Consider the following 21,443-nt stretch of genomic DNA (forward strand, 5'->3'; position numbering starts at 1 on the left):
TATGGTAAAGATTTGTATACTTTATTTGTTGGTTTTAAGAAGGCCTATGATTGTATGCATCACAAGAGCCTGCTCAGCTGTTTAAGAGAGTTTGACATGGCAGAGAAACTCATCAGGCTGACAGAGATCTGCCTGAGTGAAACATGTGTAAAGGTGAAAAACAGAAATCACGTAACTGAGGAATTTTAAATTATGACAGGACTCAGGCAAGGAGATGGGTGGACCCCTATCATGTTCAACTTTGCCCTCCAGAAGATCATACATGAGACCTTCCAAGAGAATGAAGGGATTGAAAGCAAAAGAAAGAGACTGGCATACTTAGCCTATGCAGACGACATCTGTTTACTCTCTAGGTCTGAAGAGCAGTTGGAGCAAATGACCAGAGGTCTAAAGGAGGCTGCCAGCAAATTTGGGCTAAACATAAACGAAGCCAAGACAGAGTACCTTGTTATGACACATGGTCAAAGTCAGACTGCTGGTCATCTACAATCACTGCAGGTGGGAAACCAGTCCTACAAGAAAGTGCATGAATTTAAATACCTAGGGGCACTTTTCACTGAGAATTCGTCCTGTAAAGCAGAGATCAATGCCAGAATACAAGCAGGAAACTGATCTTACACAGCCTAGCACAACTGCTTCGGACCAGAAATATCACCAGACAGTTCAAGATTCGACTGTACAAAACCCTGGTCCACCCAAGAAGTGTTGGAGGGATGGACTCCACGAACATTTAAACCAAGCATCAACAGATGTGGTGGATAGCAGCAATGGACAGAATCCAATGGAGGAGGAAACTTGTAGCAGTGTGCGGTCCACTGGACCTGATCACATAGAAGAAAAAGAAGAAGAAGAAGAAGACTTGGGCACACAGTAATAAAAAAGCTATGTTCCTAAATGATGAAATAATTATTTAGATCCATGTAGGAAGAATTCCTTAACAAACATGCAAAGCCCTCAGATTTTGAGTTTGGTGCACTATGTAAGACATCAAGTCAATGTAAATGACTGCAGAGTATCCCAGTTCTGGTCAGTATGTAAACTGTATAATGGTTGGGAAATAATTCTATCACATTGATAAACTAGGCAGCTGCCAAGGGCGCAGAAATTTGAAACAGTGCATAATTTTGGGTAGAATTCCAGTAAATCATCTGTGTCCTAATGCATACATCTGCACTATTTTAATGCTGTGATGATGAATAATCATCCATTTCACTCTACACAAAGGAATCCAACAGTTTCCTGATTTTGTTTCAAAGATAACAAATGAGGATTGTTATTCGCAAGTGATATGAATGGGTTTTTGTACTGAGCAGATTGTAATTATTTCAAATAATTATTTTAATACTAAATTTCATAACTAATTATTTGTTTGTGCATTTTCTTATGTGTCAAGATTAAGCGTTCAGGCCCCTCTTACTTCTTGCCATGCATTGTTAAACATTCTATTTACAGCTGACATTGCAATATGTGTAGTACATTTGTTAGAGACCAATAATCAACAACAACAGTAATAATAATAATAATAATAATAATAATAATAATAATAAGAATTTGAGATAAAAACTATATTACAAGGATTTATTTAACACCATGCTAATAGGAGTACCATTGCTGTAACCATTATGTTCCTTAATGTAGTTATTACATAATAATAACAGTTATTATTATTATTATTGTTATTACTATCATTATCATTACTACAACAATTATATTAAGAAATAATGGTTACAAAAATGGTGGTCCTGTGAATATCATGTTAAGTGCATTCTTGCAATATAGTGTTCACCTCAAATGGGAAAATAACAACTCACAGAAAGCCAAGGAGTGATGCTGATAGAACCAAATCAGAGGAGGAATTTGACTGGAGAATAGTGAAAGATTACAAGGAAAATTGTGAATTGTGAATTGTGGATTATTAGTCTCATAACGTACATAATCTAAATCATTTTAATCAGGTACAGGAGACACGTCAAAATTTTGGTAAAGTTTTACCATATACATACAATACCTGATTTTAACAAATGGTACCATAACAATAATACAATATAAAAATACACATACAATAAAAAACTAACAATTAATTACAACTGATTTTAACAAATGGTATCACAATAATAATACAATTTTGTTACACATACAATAAAAGACTAACAATTAATTACCCCTTGCTCAAATTATCATGTCATCCTCTATGAATTTGTCTACTGAATAGTAGCATTTCTCCCACAGAATCTGCTGTAGCCTTATTTTGAGACTCTCTGGCTTCATATTAACTATATTTTTGCCCATTAGCTTGTTATATATTGTCATCCCCATATACTGTGGAGTTTGTGCATATAATTTCAAATGGTGTGTGGGTAACATAAAATTATTTTTATTTCTGTTGTTGTATGTGAGGTTAAAATGATTTTCCTCAAATAATTTTTGTCTGCTATGTACAAAGATTATAATTTCATAAATGTATATGGAGGGAACTGTTAGGATTTGCAGGTTCCGAAATAATGGGTGACAAGATTCTGTTTGTTGTGCACTACACATGTATCTTATAATTTTCTTTTGCAGTTTCAGTATTCTACTTGAATTTCCCCAGAAAATGATACCATACCTAATGTCAGATTCAAAATAACTGTGATATGCTATTTTTCATGTACTCATGTCAGTAGAGTTTGCTAGTATTTGCATTGCAAATGCAAAGCTGCTTAGTTTGTTTGATAGGAACTCAATATGTGTACTCCATTTAGCAGTTAGCAGAAGAGGTAATGAAAGAAAAATCAAGGGAGTCACTAGGAAAAAAGAAATACAACGGAGGAAAACTGGGATAAAGTTCACAGTTTAATTGTTGGACTATAGGAACACGACAGGGTTTCCAAGAGGGAAGTCATCCTGAGGAATGCAACGTAGATTTGGTAGTGTTCAATCTTATGTCAAGAGTCCAGTGATGTAACGATGTCTTCCCAAGACTTTTGTGTAGGACGAAGGCAGGAAGTTCTTATTTATTTGTGGACACAGGAGAAGCCTTCTGGATTTAAGGAGGTGCCAAATGCCATTGTGCCTGTGTAATTTTAACGATCTTTGGATATTGAGATGAGATCATACCCATCACAATAAAATACAAATTCAAGATATTAAGCTATCTCTCTCTGTGTAAACTTTTTGTAGAAATGTGTCACGTTGATTAGGCCTATATATGCTGATATTTTTAAATGAATGAAAAACTGATATTTATTGCCAACCAATACACAGTGAGTCTGCAGTGTTTTGGAACTTTGTATACTCACTACAAAAACTCAAGAAAATCTTAATGAATATAACATTGTTTGAAAAAGCCTGCTGTTTATACAGCTTCTTTCAGTTTGAATCTACAATTTTCAAAGATTTACTTCATTTAATCCTTTTACCATTGAATATTATTATTATTTTCTCTTTGCTGCCTTCACATTTTTGTTCTTTAATTTTATCCCTGTGTATTTGAATCAAATTGAGGAGTAACAAAATGAAATACAGTACTGATTTTATATTTAAAATGGTTCAATTGGCTCTGAGCACTAGGGGCCTTAACATCTGAGGTCATCAGTCCCCTAGAACTTAGAACTAGTTAAACCTAACTAACCTAAGGACATCACACACATCCATTCCCGAGGCAGGATTAGAACCTGAGACCGTAGAGGTCACGCGGTTCCAGACTGAAGTGCCTAGAACCGCTGGGCCACAGCGGTAGGCTGCTTTTATATTTTGACTTGTGGTAGGATTAGTTACTGCTGTAGCAGCTACCACTAACATTGACATGCTAGTTAATTCATGGATTAGATAGTTGAAAGAAGTCATAATTAATGTGTGATAAAACATCTTCTCACTAAGGTAGTTAATTTATCCACAGATGAAGGCGTTTACGGGAAGCAGCGACTGTCACAACAAGAATATGCTTATGCTGAGCTAGATGACATTCTGGAAGAAGAAGATGAGGAACAAATGGGAGAAGGTCCAGGTAAGCAATGTTGCACAACAAAGTACTGTTCATTATTAAACATAAAACCATGTGGAATCTCTATGGATGTGTCTTTATTATGTTGAAAACTTGAAGTAGAATAAACGAAAGGCACAAGAGTAAAGTATATTTTAAAATAAATTAATATTTTAAACACATTACATAGTAACTTCTCTGCTGACATGGACTCATAGAGGCATTCACACTGTTAAGTATGTTTAACATGGGTAATCATACAGTTTGAGTGACTTGAGGTTGAAATACTGTATATAAAACAAAATATTTTACAAGATGGTGAATTAAAATAATTTACAAGATTCTCACTGACTTCCCTGTAGGCAATATGCCTGGTGTGTGTACTATTTAATATGTATTCAAGCAGAAAAAATAACAGAAATTACATTTATTTATTCTATGAGCATGGGCATTTATTTTGCAGAGTGTTTTTGCACTGTAGTTTTACATTAATTTTAGACAAAAAGTTTCTTAAAAATATTGAAAAGATGATCTTCTTTATTGCATGTATGATTACATGCATTGATAAATTCCAGAAATGAAATATTATTAAAAATAGAAATTATAAGATAAAATTGTAATAGACAGCTAACATCTTCCTGCAGTGTTGCCATCTCAGATAAAAAAAACTTAAAAGATTGTATTACTGTCTGAAGAACACTAGTTGATTTTCTCTATAAAACTACATTCCATTACATTGCAACAGCTAGAGAGAAAAATCTAATGATCTATAGTATAAGCAATAACTTGTACATTGGAAGCCACCATTTTATCACACACTAAAACACTGTTTCTTCATACTACATAAGGTCTTTGTATTGTAATGCTTGTTCATTATCACCTAACTCACCATTAAGACATTTGTTTTAACAACTCACTATTCATACATATTAATTTTTCATAATGTGGATGCACTTTGCATGCACTGACATTGGAAATTAAGGTTCTGTTTATATTTTACTTATGATAACGTTTCATAAGAGCAGTATTCATTGGGATTATATGCTAGAGCATGCATGCGTGTTTACCATTGTAACTTCAGTGAATACACTTGTTAGTTATGAGGAATCATATGTATAAATGTAGAATCCTGACAATGTCAGTGAGATGGTAAGTTTAAAGATCCTACGCCTGGAGATGAGTCAGTTATTCAGTAATCCTCTCCCTTACTTCCCTCCCCTCACCCCCCACCCTTCACACACACACAGAGCACGAGAGTGGGAGAACCATTCTTTCAGAAATATAAATTATTATTATATTTGGAGAAGCAAACAGAAAAAAAGGCAGAAGCTACTGAAGGTAGTTCATGGAAAGTATTGGCAATTTAATGATGAACAAGGAGCTACATAAATAGTAAAGTGTATCATGTAACAGATATCCTGTATGAGTAAAAGTATTTCGTAAACATAGCAGTATTATCCGGTGCATGAAGCATTTGTACAAGATATTTTATGACTGCAAAATTGTTCAGCTGCAAAGAAAAAACCATATAAGGTTGTTACACAAAATAATAAATGCTCCAACAAATTTATAAAGAATTAGTAATTTAATAAGCAATGAGGATCCACAAGAATAATAAAGAATATGATATGACAACTGTTGTGAGTGAATAAAATTACCTACCATCAATATTAAGTGAGTGTGACAAACATAATTGTGCACATAATATATGGACAGGATACAAAGTCAGTATAAGGTAATGCAACTACCAAAGAACAACCTTCTCTGGAGCTAAGAATGTGCGACATGGCCACATGATTAGGTACTCAAAGTATAGCAAATTGTGTAGTAAGGTCTTTTCTAAACACATCAAGAACAACTGTTCTCATTTTGATAGTAACGTTGACAAGGGTTAGGACTGATCACATCTTTACATTTTTAAAGACAGTTGAGAATTGAAAAACTGAGACATGTTAGCAATCCTCTGCTACCAGCGTTTGAAAGAAATGCTTTCTACATGATAATCTATTCTGTGGCCAAATCAAAACGTACTGTTTAAAGGAGAAAAAATCTTGTTGTCTGAAGTGGTATTCAGAATAATGCCACACAAATGCAAAACAGTGTTAAGAAGTTTTATGCAGATGTGAAACATAATATATGATTTTATATTGTACTGAAAACAACTAAAATAAAGGACTAGACACTGTTTGATGAATGGGCTCTACTATAGTATGTAGAGTCTATAATGAAATTTTGAGATAGGACAACTCCTGTGTGTGCTTGTCTCTTACAAACAGGATTTGTGACGCTTCTAAATCCACATGACATTTTGTAGTTTTGGGTATTAGGCTATGACAAGAAAAGTTTTTTAAGCAGCTAATGTGCAGGCTGTTCTGCATGGCAGGCATGTTGTAGGAATAGTATCAACCTTCTTTGTCAACTTGTTTTGCAGGGACTTCACAAGCAGATGGGAGAGCTGGGAAAACATTGAGATGGACAGAGAGAGGGAACAGGAGGGGTTGGACGGGGAGTGACAGGGATCAGGAGTGGATGGATAGAGAGATGGGTGAAGGAGTGAAGGTGAGAAGGGACAGGGAGAGGGGAGGAGGAGATGGATAGTGTGAGAGGGGAGAAGGAGATGGATAGAGAGAGAAGGAACTAGGAGAAGATGGATGGAGAGTGGAGGGGAGGAGCAGGAGTTGATGTTTAGGGAGAGGTGGAGAGAAGGGATGGACAGGCAGAGGGGTGTAGGTGGAGATGAATAGGGAGATGGGGGCAGAAGGAGATGGACAGAGAGAGGGTAGAGGTAGTGAAGGACAAAGAGAGGGGAGAGAAGGGGATAGACAGAGAGAGGGGGAGATGTAGACACAGAGAAATGGGGAGACGGAGGTGGACAAGGAGAGATGGCAGGAGGGGATGGAGAGACAAATAGTGTGGGGAGGCAAAGGTGGACAGATGGAGGTGGGAGGGTATGACGAGGCAATCATAGAGGCAAGGGGTGGAGGGGGGGGGGGGGAGGGAATGATGAGACGCAGAGAGAGGGCAGGAGAAGATGTGGTAATGTATGTGGCGAATGCATATGTGAGCAATATCACGAGAGGAGGTTAGCGATTTTGATAAGTCAGACAGGTCTCATGCTATTGCATAGTTCTATATATTCAGAACCTAGACAACTGTAATGACGTTTTCTATTTTTAATCTGTAGTCCAATATGCAGTATTCAAACACAGAAAGTGTATGAGATTACTGGTATAATGATTATTTCATTGCTGATATAATGAATATCAAAGTAGACTGTGTTTCCAGTTCAAACATTGTAGTAAATTGTGCCTGAATGATGTAACCAGTTTTTAAAAATTCATGATATATGAAGCTGAGTGATCACTTTTGGGGGAGGAGTGTGCCTCTACGTAGCAGAAGCTAGACAATAATATATACAGAGGATGGACAGTTAGACTATGTTTCCAATTCAAATATTTTCAGGTGTAGTAAATTGTGTCTGAATGATGTAAACAGTCATTAAAAATTCATAATAAATGAATTTGAGTGATCTTTTTTGGGAGATGAATGTGCCTCTACATGGCAGAAACTAAACAGTAATATATGCAGAGGATGGACAATGTTGCAAACACTGCAAAGAAATCAAAAACAGTTCCATCAGTTGGAAATACAGCTTATCTTGTGATTTTCAGATTGTGGTGATCATGTAGATATAAAAAATAGCAAATCTATGTTGGAAACCATGATTCACCATTTCTGAAATAACTACATGGAACTATCAATATCACATTTTATCTGGGAAAGGCAACAGTGTTTCTACCATTATAAAAATTGCCTAAACACTTACTTGGTTGTGCCTGCAAAGCTTTATAAATTTTGCTTGAGTTTCTAATGTGTGCACTCCACTCACAAGACTTTGTCTTCAATGACTTTTTGCTACACTGTACTGTAAGAATGTGTTTCTTTGATAGGAGTGTGCACTGGGAAGAAACATCCTGTTACCTGTATAGCAATGAATGATGTGTAGTCCATATAATGATTTAATCTGAGATCAGAAACTTGTCTTCTATGAGTGTCAAAGTGTACTATAGGTTCAACATCTTTATTAAGTAACAGTCGACATTGGTTTAATAGGTAAAGGAATTTCGTGATTCACGGCTGTATGAGTATTTACTTTATTACAAGGAAATATTTGTGTAGTTGCATGTTTGAATCTGCTCCAAAAATATGGTGAATGGTGCAAGTAAACAGAAAATAAAGAGGAAAAAAAGACTTAAAAGTGACAAATTTTATTTTGATGTGTCAATTAGATGAGATGCATTTGGGTTAATGAGTGCCTGGGGAGCAAACCATGGAAGCATATGACATGCCAGTAGTCACATATGAAAGAGCCTGTTTTATTAATATAGGGGAATTGGCTTTTATTTTGATAGGAATTCACCCTTTTGTAAAACTGCACAGTGGTGTGGAAAAGTGCAACATTTGCACACTGTCAGCAGCAGACCATCAATTACCTTAGATTACAGTTATGATAACTGTAAACCAGAACTGCTAACATTAGTTTGGGAGACCATCAATTACTTTAGATTACAGTTATGATAACTTTAAACCAGAGCAGCTAATATTAGGTTGGGAAGTCCCTTAAAATATTGTATGCCTATAATCGCTTTTATTTCAGAAAAATTATTGATGAAGGTTGAATAATGAGAAAAAGTCTTGAAGCGTTGTTACAGTATTTTGTTTTCTAACACTTTTACATTTTAGCACATATCACTTGCAAAGTTGCCATCTTACTATGATTTTAAATTTAAGCTTCTCAAGTAATGATATGTTAAAAATATCAGGTCACATACCAATTCCTAATCTTTACATTCTTCCAAGAAAAAAAGTGGATTTTATTTCCTGAGGGACATCAAAAACTTTACAGATAGAGTTGTTCCTAGTAACTATCTTTTCAGAATGAGAAGGAAACATTTTTTTAAAACTTAAAAATATTTTCAGTATCCCTCATTAATTAATTTAGATCTGGTTATTGTATACCTGTGAGACTAAATAAATTAATACATAAAAAATCAAAACTGACACGTTACATTTGTTCACAAGTTTCACATGAAGACTACTAGCCATTGCAAGATACACAGGATCTTTTTAACTATTATTGCTATTGCACCTTAAATCTGAAATAGTGTTGTACATACACCATGTGGACTAACAGAGTAATGGTGATGTTCTTCTAATTATATTATGTACTTTACTTCCCTAGTATATCTTTTTTCATATAATATTCTAGCAATATAAATTATAACATATAAATAATTTATTATTAGTAATTGTAACATTTGTTTCATTTTTAATAAATAGCCTTTATGCTAATAAAACTCATATTAATAATGGAAGTTTATGTAACCATTGTTATTCTGATATGAATGTTCTTAGAATATTTTAGTTTATCTTTAGGTGAATGTATTATGATTGATATTATTATTATTATCATTGTTATTATCATAGTACATTACTAGACAAAAAACTAAAGAAAACTTGAATAGCATTTTTTAACTCGTCCCCCCCCCCCCAAAAAAAAAAAGAAACCTCCTACCCAAAGAGAGTGCAGCTGCTGAATGTGTGGCTATTTGTGGGTTTCATACATCTGGTAAGAATGACCAAGGAATGAGTAGTATGTTCTTTTTTACACTTATATCGTCTTAACTTTTACAGCCATATGTCATTGAAGAATGTTTTCATATTTTACTTTATACATAATGTGTTTTTACGATCCTAGACAGGTGTCCCCAGTTTTTTGTTCAAAAACAATCTATCAGATGTTGGTTACATGTTTATTCACATTTTCAGCTGTTCTTTAAGATCAATTTACTGTCTGAAAATTGCTAATGATATCAGTGCTATATAGTTGCATAAGAATATTGTGACACCATATTTCAGGAAATGTGATTTACATGTATTACTCTGATCCATACCATGAAATAACAATCATTGGTTTTTTATCCATCTCTGAAATGTGAGCCTATCAATTTGATTGCAGATTAGGTAATAGCTGATAGTTTTTTCCCCTGCTGTATTGTATTACAGGGATCCTCTAACATTCAGTATTACTGGAGATATCTGATCACTTTAGGTTTAAATATCAATGTTGTATTATTTGTTGCCTCAGCTTGTAAGTTCCACAGCATATCTAAAAACATTTTATCCAGCACAAATGATACACTGAGTTTATCCAGAACAAGAGTGTGTAAAACATTGTGGAAATGTGTGCTTTTGGTCTACAGTATTATGAAGGTTACATGCAGATTAAGTTATTACATTTCTTTCTACTCTTGGTAGTATGGAGTATGGAAGGGGAAAATATTTTCCAATATAAAGCAGGTTCAGCTGAACACTGTTGTGAGCATTAAAGATATTTTACTTTTATCGCCCTTTTGAAATCTTAACCTTCATCCCTATTCAGATTTTTTCTCTGTACTTTAGATTTCCAATTTTATATTTAGTCAAATTGTTTTCTTGAATTCTCTTACTGTACACAAGATTTAATGCTTGATAGTTCAAAAACTATGCAGTTTTTTATGTCTGATATTCATTGTTTAAATATTTATCTGTTACTACCTCCCTCAGCAAGTTAATTTGCTGAGTCCCCCCACCCGCCCATCATCCTCATCTCACCCCTCTGCACCTCCTCTCTCCTCTCCACACTACACAATTTTCACTTAATAGTTCCCTTGGTGCAGCGTAGTAGTTTGCTGGATCTCATGCCATGTCATTGTCTTTCTATACACTGAACCTGCAGTAGTAAGTAATGTTGCCTTGTTTAATACTATGTCACACTGTATGACGACCCACTAAAAATCTAAATATATTCATCTACCTATTCTTGTAGGTGCTCCCAGTACTCATCTATAGAATTTCATTTTTTCCCCTTCCTTACAGTACATACTTCTTTCAATTTTTCATATGGAATAATTCTTTTATTTCTGTGAAGTACTGAGCTTGAATTTTGGCATATGTGTATGTGGCAAAAACAGATTTTCAGTCTCTACCTCATGCAAAGACTTGCACTTTTGGCTTCTTATTGCACTTCTTCTCTGTTCACGTTGTAATATTTGTATTTATGAATCTTTTTAACATTACAAAATTTTATTGCAAGATTTGCACCTTGGAATGTTAAATGAATTCACAAAATGATTTCATTTCACGTCTTACACTTGTTAAGCACAGTTATCCTGGAGAGATAAGTTGAATGTCATTAAGTAAAAATTTGGCTTTATATACTTTTGTTGATGTAAATAGTTTATGAGAAACCAGTAGTAGACTATGCTTAACTGTAGAGAGCAATTTGCTTAGCTTAGGAAAAACTATGTGCAAAGTCAGAAAAAATAGCTTTTGCATGTCACATTAAATCAACTTGTAGCACTGGTAAGGCATCCCAAAATCCATAATTTTACAGTTGTAATTTTGTATATTGGCAGTGCATTTCCTCAAATCAGGTTTATATGGAAGGATTATTCCACTCTACACCAGAAAGGCCATGATTCATGCATTTGCACTGAAAGTCACATAGATTTTTGAGATACAGAGTAATGACAGTCTAATATTCAAGTTGCTGAGAATGAACTTCACAAGTAATAAAAACAATAAACTTTGGGAAGAATGCAGTGGTACATCATATTATTAACTGAATCAGCTCACTTATGCATAAACTGACAACAAGAAAGAATGAAGGCAAAGAAACAGCATACTATTTGCAGTTGTGTGTTGGGATTTGTTGAGATATCATTTCATTCCTCCTTCCTTCCTGCTGACTGCCTCTAAGGAGTTGAAAGCCATTTGCGGCATAATACCTCAGCAGCATTTGCTGCAGTAATATTTATTTATTTGTTTCTAAGCTTCTCAAGTGATAATATGTTAAAAATATCAGGTCACATACCCATTCCTAAGCTTTAAATTCTTCCAAGAAAAAAAAGTGGATTTTATTGTCTGAGTGACATCAAAAACTTTACAGATAGAGCCCTTAGTTATCACAGTTCATTCTTAGGTGCATTTTTTGGGCACTTGTGAAAAATTATATAAAGGTGATAAACTGTAAAGAACAGTAGATGTGAAGGACATAAAAGACTAAAGCAGAAACTAATTATTTGTTATTAGTGCTGTATGTTATGAACAAATTTTATATAAATACATTTATCTGAAGGGGAACATATTGCTGATTGGCAGATAATGCTGTCTTATTATTGCTTCAATTCAGTGAATTTTCTTTCCATTTCATTCATTCATCATTTTCTATAGAGCCTATCAAGATGGAGAACCTTGATATTTGTAGAACAAACATGATATACATTAAAAAAACAGATTCTGGAATCAACTATTATAAACTTAATCTATACATTGTGTTAATAATGCAGTATCAGTGTACTGCTCAATGCTAACTATATTTACATCAGCTTAATGTAACCCAATAAATTAGCAAGAAGCTGCTGCCTTGGAAGGAGTAAAACATCTGTTACTGTCTTAGATACATGGAGAGACTGTTCCTCATCTGTTGCTGGGAACCTACTACACTGTACTAAACAATTAAAGGATTATTTTTTCAAAATCCCATAATTGTCCCCCATTTTGAGACAGAATTTTGAAATTTGGCTCAGAGTTGCCTACAACCTTCCTCCATAATGGTGCAAACTGGTGGCACCCTGTAACCTCACATCAATTCTTGATGACACTTCAAACAGCAAGATGTTGACACATGTGAAGAAAGATGAGAGCTCAGAAGTTCACATGTAAAGCGGGTTAATGATTTCACATTGGTATCAAATTTCATCACAATTATGGCCAGTGTCACTGGGAACATGTCACACAATGATGAGGTCATCACACCACTCTTACCCATGTTTCCCACCTTTATTTGACATCACTGTGGTGTAGATCAGACCCATGACATCCAACATTGAAATCATGTGATTTTGTTATGCATGGCCAAGGAAAACATTTCAGACACACCATCAGTCAGAATTGGCACAAAAGGTCAGAAGGCAGTTGGCAAAAAGGGAATCATTGGAACCACCCCTTTCTTTGACCACACATTTTATGGTCAAAAATTACAGTTCGCGAAGTAATGAGCAACAGGACAACATTCTTGACCACCTCTGACACTGCTGAGATGCTCGGATTGTTCAGTTCTTCTCTGAGGATACTGTGGGGTTCAATGCCAATATAACGTGATTGCACCCCTTTGGAGTGCAGTATGGCCACAATTTTTGCTCTCATATACAGGCTAGAACAGCTAGAGACCATTCAAAATTATTCAACAAAATTTGAACATGTTCTGAAGCAGCAAAGGATGCTTATGCACTTTCGGTCTTCTGTTTTGAGCCCTCCTTTGGTATGATCATGGGGGTTGAAACATTGACACATGTGTGTATATAATAGCAAAGGGTCCCCCTAAGACCATTCCCTCTCCTGTTAGGCAACACCCTGGGTGGCATCTGCCCACCTTTATTCAGAATTTTAAAAATTTTCCTTTACAGAGCCAATGTGCAAAGTAGTCATAGGTGCCTGCAGGCAGGCAACCCATTAACATTGTTTGTTTTGAGATACCTGCCTGCAGGTGCCTAGTACTACTCCACGCATTGCCTCTGTACATGTATATTTATAAAATTCTCAATAAAAGTGGGTAGGTGCCACTAAGGGTGCTGAGAAATGGGAGGTGGGGGTCTGAGACAGACACTTTGCTATTTTATCCATGCAGTGTCAGTGTCATTCCCAGTTGTAACATGAACAATGCTGAGAATAGCCAGTACAAATCAGAATGATCACAGTACTTCAGTTGGCTATGGAATGGGACACATTATCTTTCAAACAGAAGTGAGAGTGAGCCTGAGGCCACTTTGCCTTAAATCAGCTGGCTAACATGGCCTAGTGACCAGTTATCTGAAGATACTGTCTGCACACCAATGGTAGTGACACTGCCAGTTATAGACTGGTATCAGGCAATCTCCTGGCTGCCACTTGTTGCTCAGGTTGAATGGCTGGAAGCATCAGTGACTCTACTGGTGAGGGAATACTGTCAGAATTCATGAAGATCTCCAGCAGAAGGCTCAAATAATAGGGTAGCAGCAACTGCCCATCATCCTAGTGCGATGCTGTAGATGATGGTGCAGAGACTGTTACTGATGTTGTAGTCCCATGGTTGGTGGAGGCATCTGACCACAATGCAACTGACTGAAGATGATTCTGATCCCTTTGGATCAACCTCAATGCAACTGCCACTAGAACTAAATAACAGTATTGTTGTCCTGGATCCAACACATGACCCAAGCAAATGTATATGCCCACGTGAGATCTCTGTCATGAAAAGGTGTTGCATCTGCTTTGACTTGAGCAGGCGGTGTTAGTGAAAGATCAAACATCATCAGGTAGACACACTCATGCTTTGATTCTGCTAGACTGTGGGCAGTGATGGGTGTCATTCTGTAGGCAGCTAGGAAAGCATTAATAGTGGATTTGGACATTGATATCCTCATAGCCTTTGATATTTGGGTCTTAAAGGTGCAGACAGTATATTCCACCATGCCATTAGAGATGATGTGAATTGAAAGTGTGACAATGCCATGTTTGATGTCATTACATATGCAGATTTGTTGGATGGCAACAACTGTAAATTGAGGCCCATTATCCATAACTGTAGTGCTACAGCGAGGGAGGGGGGTGGGGGGTTGGTGGGGGGAGGGTTTGGGGGGGGGGGGACAGCTTCGATGGAAAAGATTTCCACAAGGGCCTCCTCAGTGATAGTGGATAGCGATAGAAGTAGTAGTGGTAATAGTGGTAGTAGTTGCCTGGCACACAATGTCACAACATACAAAAAATTGGAGAAAGAATCAGCAAGAAGGAGGAGCCCTGTGACTCCCAAGAAAGTTCTGACAAAATCTGAATGCAGTTGGTCCCATTACTGAGTAGATTCTGGTCAAGAGCTGTGGAGGTGATGCATTTTTCGCCTGACAGGTCAAATATCTATGCACTGTCTATGTGATGTGGCCAGTACATGTAGCAGTGAACAAGTTGTTTTATGTGGGAGGTTCCCCCAATGAGACTTTCGAGAAGTGATGTATCTTACATTGTGGAAGAACTATGGGTACCACCACATAACAATTGTCATCCTCCTGCTTCAGCAGCAGGATTTCTTGGAAAATCTGGAGTAACTGACATTATACCAGGATGGCAATTGTTCTAGAAAACCTGGAATTCTCAGGGAATTATATTGTACCTGAAAATATCATGGAAATCTCAGTGAATTTCAGGAATTTCATAAAATCTCAGAGAATCCTATTTTTTAAACTAGCACTGAAACTGAATTGTATTGAGTTTTATAAATCACAAATTTTACAGTACTTAGTGCTAAAAGTATGTTGCCTATTTTGAATATTATTCAGTGTATATTATCAATGTTCCAAAACTGCAGTTAAATTAGTACTTATGGCTGGTCTACAGTTCAGCTGAGAAAAAAGGAAAGTCATTATTGTGACATGCTGCTGCCTCCTCCCTCCCCCCCCCCCCCCCCTTTCCACTCATCATCTCATCAGCAGTTTATCAGAAGCTTCTTTACACCATCTTTCTCCTCACACCTGGAATTATCAGAAAATTTTCCAAGTTTGAGTAGCCACACTGTTTACAAAAAATTTGAGGAGCATAGGTGATGCTGAGGCTGGTACTTTAGCAGGCCTTCCTGCTCAGACATGCTGGAAAGCATACTGTATTAGGGAACCCTTCTGAGATACCACTTCAATATTTCTAAAATTTATCAAGATTCCCTGTGAGGAGAGGCATCTGTTAGCAAAACTAATGGCAATTGAGGCTGATACATTGTTTAATAAGGGGCCAACCATAGACAAGCTATCATAGTATGAAAATCCTTCTGAAGAGCCATGGACCAGCAGTGCAGTTGGTCCAAAGTCTAGGCAAGGAATAAACCTGGCGAAATAGCTAATATTACTGAGCAACACATGGAAGTCATTCAAAGGTGTGGGAACCAGCACGTTGTTGATTCTCTCTCTCAACATAGAACTGTTTGGGCTGTAACCTCCCTTTTCTAAGGAAATATCCTGGGTGACAGAAGTTTGAAGTAATGAATGTTTAAACAATAACATTTAGACTCTTTTCAGCCAAAGCAGCAAAAACCCAATGTAATTTACATAGATGTTCCTCATTTTTACAACCATAATCAGGATGTCATCATGATAGTTAATGCCTTGGGGAGTATCTGCTATTAGCCAATCCAAAAACCTTTGTAAAATAGCTGGGGCAAAAAGGCATTCTATGGTGGGTATTCAGTAATGCAAATTCCACTATGTGGCAGCACTATACACAGCCTTCAAAATGGTGTGTGTAATGGTGCACTCCAAGCAGAGAGCTGAAATTGAGTTTCTTTCAGTGGAAAACCAGAGCATCACAGATATTCAGGGGAGCTTGCAGAATGTCTACAGAGATTTTGTAGTGGATAAAAGCATGGTGAGTTGTTGGGTAAGGCATCTGTCACCATCGCAACAAGGTAACAAGGTTGTACAAACCTATTTGATGCCCCATGTGCTGACTGGCTGCACACAGCTGTGACCCTCGCAGTATGGGAGCATGAAGATACACCCACTCAAGTTGATTGACAGATCACAATCAGACACCTCTCTGTTCAACTGGATGTCTCTGTTGGTAGTGCTGCCACACTAGTCCATCAGTTAGGATATTCTAAAGTGCATGTCTGCCAGGTTCCTCACTGCTTGACAGAAGACCATAAAAAGCAAAGAAGGACCATCTTCACAAAATTGCTTATGTATTACAGGGTTGATTCTGACAAGTTTTTGTCAAACATCATCATAGGTGTGATGAAACATATGTTCATCCCTTCAAATCAGAAACAAAATGGGAGTCCGTGGACTAGCCTTACACCACCTTTCCTCTGAAGAAAACATTAAAAGCTGCAGCAGGTAAAGTCATGGTGGCTGTCTTCTGGGACTCTAAAAGGTTTATTCTATCTGATATCCTGCCTCATGGTGCACAACAATCAATTCAGAAGTGTATTGTGTGACCCGTAGGAAGTTGAAGAAATGACTTCAGCTTGTTCATTGACACAAATGTGCAAATGAACTTCTGCTTCATGAGAATGTAAGGTCTCATACAAGTTTGCATACCTGAGAGAAGCTCAGAAAACTTCATTGGACTGTTCTTCCTCATCTACCCTATAGCCCGAATCTCACACCTTCCAGATTTCATCTGTTTGGCCCAATCAAGGACGCACTCTGTGGAAAGCAGAGTAATGGGGAGCTTATTGATGCATGAAGACATTGGCTCTGACATCGACCAGTAGAGTGGTACCATGCGGGCAAACAGGCCCTTGCATCAAGGTGGTGTAGGGCCTTCACATTGAACAGAGATTATTCTGAAAAATAGGGACTTTTACATCGAACAGAGATTATGTTGAAAAATAGGGGCTGTCACATTGAACAAAGATTATCTTGAAAGATAGGATTTGTAGCAGAAAGAGTGAGGAATAAGATGGTGTATTGGAATTCTAAAAATCAACTGCTTTTAGGGGGAAAAAAAGCGTTGTGTTACATATTGAAAACCCTTGTAATACTAAGATTTTCACTGGCTCCTTGGCAAATGGAAACTGGTCAAGGTTTGAAACGAACTGTCCCACAGCTAATTAAAGGAAGAGTTTATTAGGCTGGGGCAATGACATTTAAAATCACCAAAAAGGCATGGTGTAACACCAAATTTCTGTACATTCACTATGGGAGCTGCCCATTGATTAAAGAGAAAAGGCAGAGTCACTTGTTGTTGTTCCTAAGGGCCAAGGAAACTGACAGGCTTCAAGAGGCAATGGCAGTGCTCAAAGATTGTACAGTATGCCTGGAACTTCAAGGCTGACCATATGCCAGGCTCAGATAATGACACAAATTGGGAACATAAAGTCCCAGTTCCTGCATGATGGACTGAAGGCTGGATAGGGTTAACAGTATGCTGAATAGAAAAACTAAAATCTTTGAGATATCAAGTCCAAAAATACTATGAGATCAAACAATGGAAATTCCAGGCTGGAATAACAGAAATGTGAAAAGGATAAATGGCCACTCACGTCATAGAGGAGGAATTAAGTTGCAGATAGCCATAAAAGAATGTCAAGAATATTCAGATAGTGGACTAAGTCCTTCATTGGATATAGAAAACTCTCACATAAATGGCCACTGTCTCCAGGTGCTAAGGCCACGTCAGGCCATGTGTGTGTGAGTTGCTGTTATGTGAACGTTTGTAATGTACTAAAGAGGTGTCTGCAAAGATTTTCAAATGGAGAAAAATTTTCACTAAACTCTCGTTCAGAACATCTTCTATCATATGCAGTCTATCATTTGGTTCTTGTTGATCATTATCAAAGAAAGCAGCAGTGTGAGTAACAACAAACAGCAGTCTCTTGCCATTGTTTGGTAATGAGATGATTCCTCTCTCTTTTCTTTTTTTATTGTAAGCGGTGGTAGCGCCCACAAAAGCAAGCCATGCCGTGAGTGGTGACAGGCCGTAAACACTCTTTATCAGAATGCGACAAACAGTGCATGACACAGTACAGTAATGCATTTTCAGCTTAGAGTGACGGAAACACCTATAACAAAGAGAATGGCACTTATCAGATCAAAGAAAAATAAGCAATCGATTCAAACCAGACGAAGCACGTGAAAAACGAAGGATACCTGTATAAATAGGGACGGAGCGCCTTACGCATAGCAATGGCTACCTGGTAAAGCTTAACTGCTAAGCTCATGACACGGACGAAACTACTGTAGCTGTATCGTCATTCACTGGACTCATATTACAATGGACCAACTTTGTTTCGATTTGGAGGTGTGGCCTAAAACTTTTCTCTCCCCTTGAATTTCGAGACTCAAATTTCAGATGCGGCTTAGATTTGGGAAAATTTTGTTTCCTTGATTTCGACTCTCATTTTTCAGGCGCGGCTTAGATTCGAGTGCGGCTTAGATTCGAGTAAATACAGTACCAACATCTCAAAAATGAGGTCAACAGGAAGTGCAAAATGGCTAAGAAGGGATGGCTAGCGGATAAATGTAAGGATGTAGAGGCTTATCTCACTAGGGGTAAGATAGATACTGCCTACAGGAAAATTAAAGAGACCTTTGGAGAAAAGAGAACCACTTGTATGAATATCAAGAGCTCAGATGGAAACCCAGTTCTAACCAAAGAAGGGAAAGCAGAAGGATGGAAGGAGTATATAGAGGGTCTATACAAGGGCGATGTACTTGAGGACAATATTATGGAAATGGAAGAGGATGTAGATGAAGATGAAATGAGAGATATGATACTGCGTGAAGAGTTAGACAGAGCGCTGAAAGACCTGAGTCAAAACAACGCTCCGGGAGTAGACAACATTCCAGTAGAACTACTGATGGCCTTGGGAGAGCCAGTCCTGACAAAACTGTACCATCTGGTGAGCAAGATGTATGAGATAGGTGAAATACCCTCAGACTTCAAGAAGAATATAATAATTCCAATACCAAAGAAAGCAGGTGTTGACAGATGCGAAAATTACCGAACTATCAGTTTAATAAGTTACGGCTGCAAAATAATAACGTGAATTCTTTACAGACGAATGGAAAAACTGGTAGAAGCTGACCTCGGAGAAGATCAGTTTGGATTCCGTAGAAATATTGGAACACATGAGGCAATACTGACCCTACGACCTATCTTAGAAGCTAGATTAAGGAAAGGCAATCCTATGTTTCTAGCATTTGTAGACTTAGAGAAAGCTTTTGACAATGTTTACTGCAATACTGTCTTTCAAATTCTAAAGGTGGCAGGGGTAAAATATATGGAGCGAAAGGCTATTTACAATTTGTATAGAAACCAAATGGCAGTTATAAGAGTTGAGGGGCATGAAAGGGAAGCAGTGGTTGGGAAGGGAGTGAGACAGGGTTGTAGCCTCTCCCTGATGTTATTCAATCTGTATATTGAGCAAGCAGTGAAGGAAACAAAAGAAAAATTCGGAGTAGGTATTAAAATTCATGGAGAAGAAATAAAAACTTTGAGGTTCACAGATGACATTGTAATTCTGTCAGAGACAGCAAAGGACTTGGAAGAGCAGTTGAACGGAATGGATAGTGTCTTGGAAGGAGGATATAAGATGAACATCAACAAAAGCAAAACGAGGATAAGGGAATGTAGTCGAATTAAGTCGGGTGATGCTGAGGGAATTAGATTAGGAAATGAGACACTTAAAGTAGTAAAGGAGTTTTGCTATTGGGGAGCAAAATAACTGATGATGGTCGAAGTAGAGGGGATATAAAATGTAGACTGACAATGGGAAGGAAACGTTTCTGAAGACGAGAAATTTGTTAACATCAAGTATAGATTGAAGTGTCAGGAAGTCGTTTCTGAAAGTATTTGTATTGAGTGTAGCCATGTATGGAAGTGAAACATGGACGATAAATAGTTTAGACAAGAAGAGAATAGAAGCTTTCGAAATGTGGTGCTACAGAAGAAGGCTGAAGATTAGATGGGTAGATCACATAACTAATGAGGAGGTATTGAATAGAATTGGGGAGGAGTTTGTGGCACAACTTGACTAGAAGAAGAGATTGGTTGGTAGGACATGTTCTGAGGCATCATGGGATCACCAATTTAGTACAGTGTGTTAACTGTAAGACAGCAGAGTTGTGAGGGGAGTGTGGGGAGAGGAGGAATTTAGTATTGAAGGGCAGCGTAGAGGGTAAAAATCGTAGAGGGAGACCAAGAGATGAATACACCAAGCAGATTCAGAAGGATGTAGGTTGCAGTAGGTACTGAGAGATGAAGAAGCTTGCACAGGATAGAGTAGCATGGAAAGCTGCATCAAACCAGTCTTAGTACTGAAGACCACAACAACAACCACAGACTTGGTCTGAGGCTGTTAGGAATATATCAAATTCTGGAGCAATGAATAACTGCATTGGCCAGACCATTGAAATTGTAATTGATTGTTGACAGAACACATGTACCATTTAGACCACAGAGGTTTAGTTATGTTTGCAATTGAGCAGCAGAGCATGCAAAGATAAAACAAAATTAAGAGTTGAAGGTAACAAAAGGTAGCAAAGAGTTGAAGGTAGCAAAAGAGTTGAAGGTAGCTTTTTACTGAGTCTCTGTAATAAAATAATCAGTTGAAATTCAAGTTAGAGACAGCAGTAACTGAGCCTGAGATTACTTTATGGATTTGGACATTGTACACAAAGATACCTGCTGGAATTTATGGAAACAGCTGCAGAAGATGTGAGAATGAAATTGTGAAGAAAGAGGTGTGTTTATGTCACCACTGATTGATTTGGCAGTGGATGTGGTGCCACCTCCTGGTAACTAATTTTCAAAAGTATTCAGATTTATATGTCTCTTTATTACATTCCAGAAGCTTCCCATCGGTTCCTATAAAGAAGAGACTTTCCATATCCCATCAGCTTCTTTTACCCCTCAC

At 37.3% G+C, this 21,443-nt stretch overlaps 1 protein-coding gene across 1 annotated transcript in view; it reads left to right on the plus strand.

Annotated features, from left to right (window-relative positions):
- Positions 1-21,443, plus strand: part of LOC126204133 (RIMS-binding protein 2-like) — a 1,140,279-nt gene that overhangs the window by 819,421 nt on the left and 299,415 nt on the right. The window contains exon 12 of the mRNA XM_049938546.1: positions 3,878-3,985. Within this exon, the coding sequence (XP_049794503.1) occupies positions 3,878-3,985 (108 nt within the window). The remainder of the gene's footprint in view (positions 1-3,877; positions 3,986-21,443) is intronic.

The sequence above is a fragment of the Schistocerca nitens genome, chromosome 9, assembly GCF_023898315.1.
Source record: "Schistocerca nitens isolate TAMUIC-IGC-003100 chromosome 9, iqSchNite1.1, whole genome shotgun sequence".
NCBI classification, from domain to species: Eukaryota; Metazoa; Arthropoda; class Insecta; order Orthoptera; family Acrididae; genus Schistocerca; species Schistocerca nitens.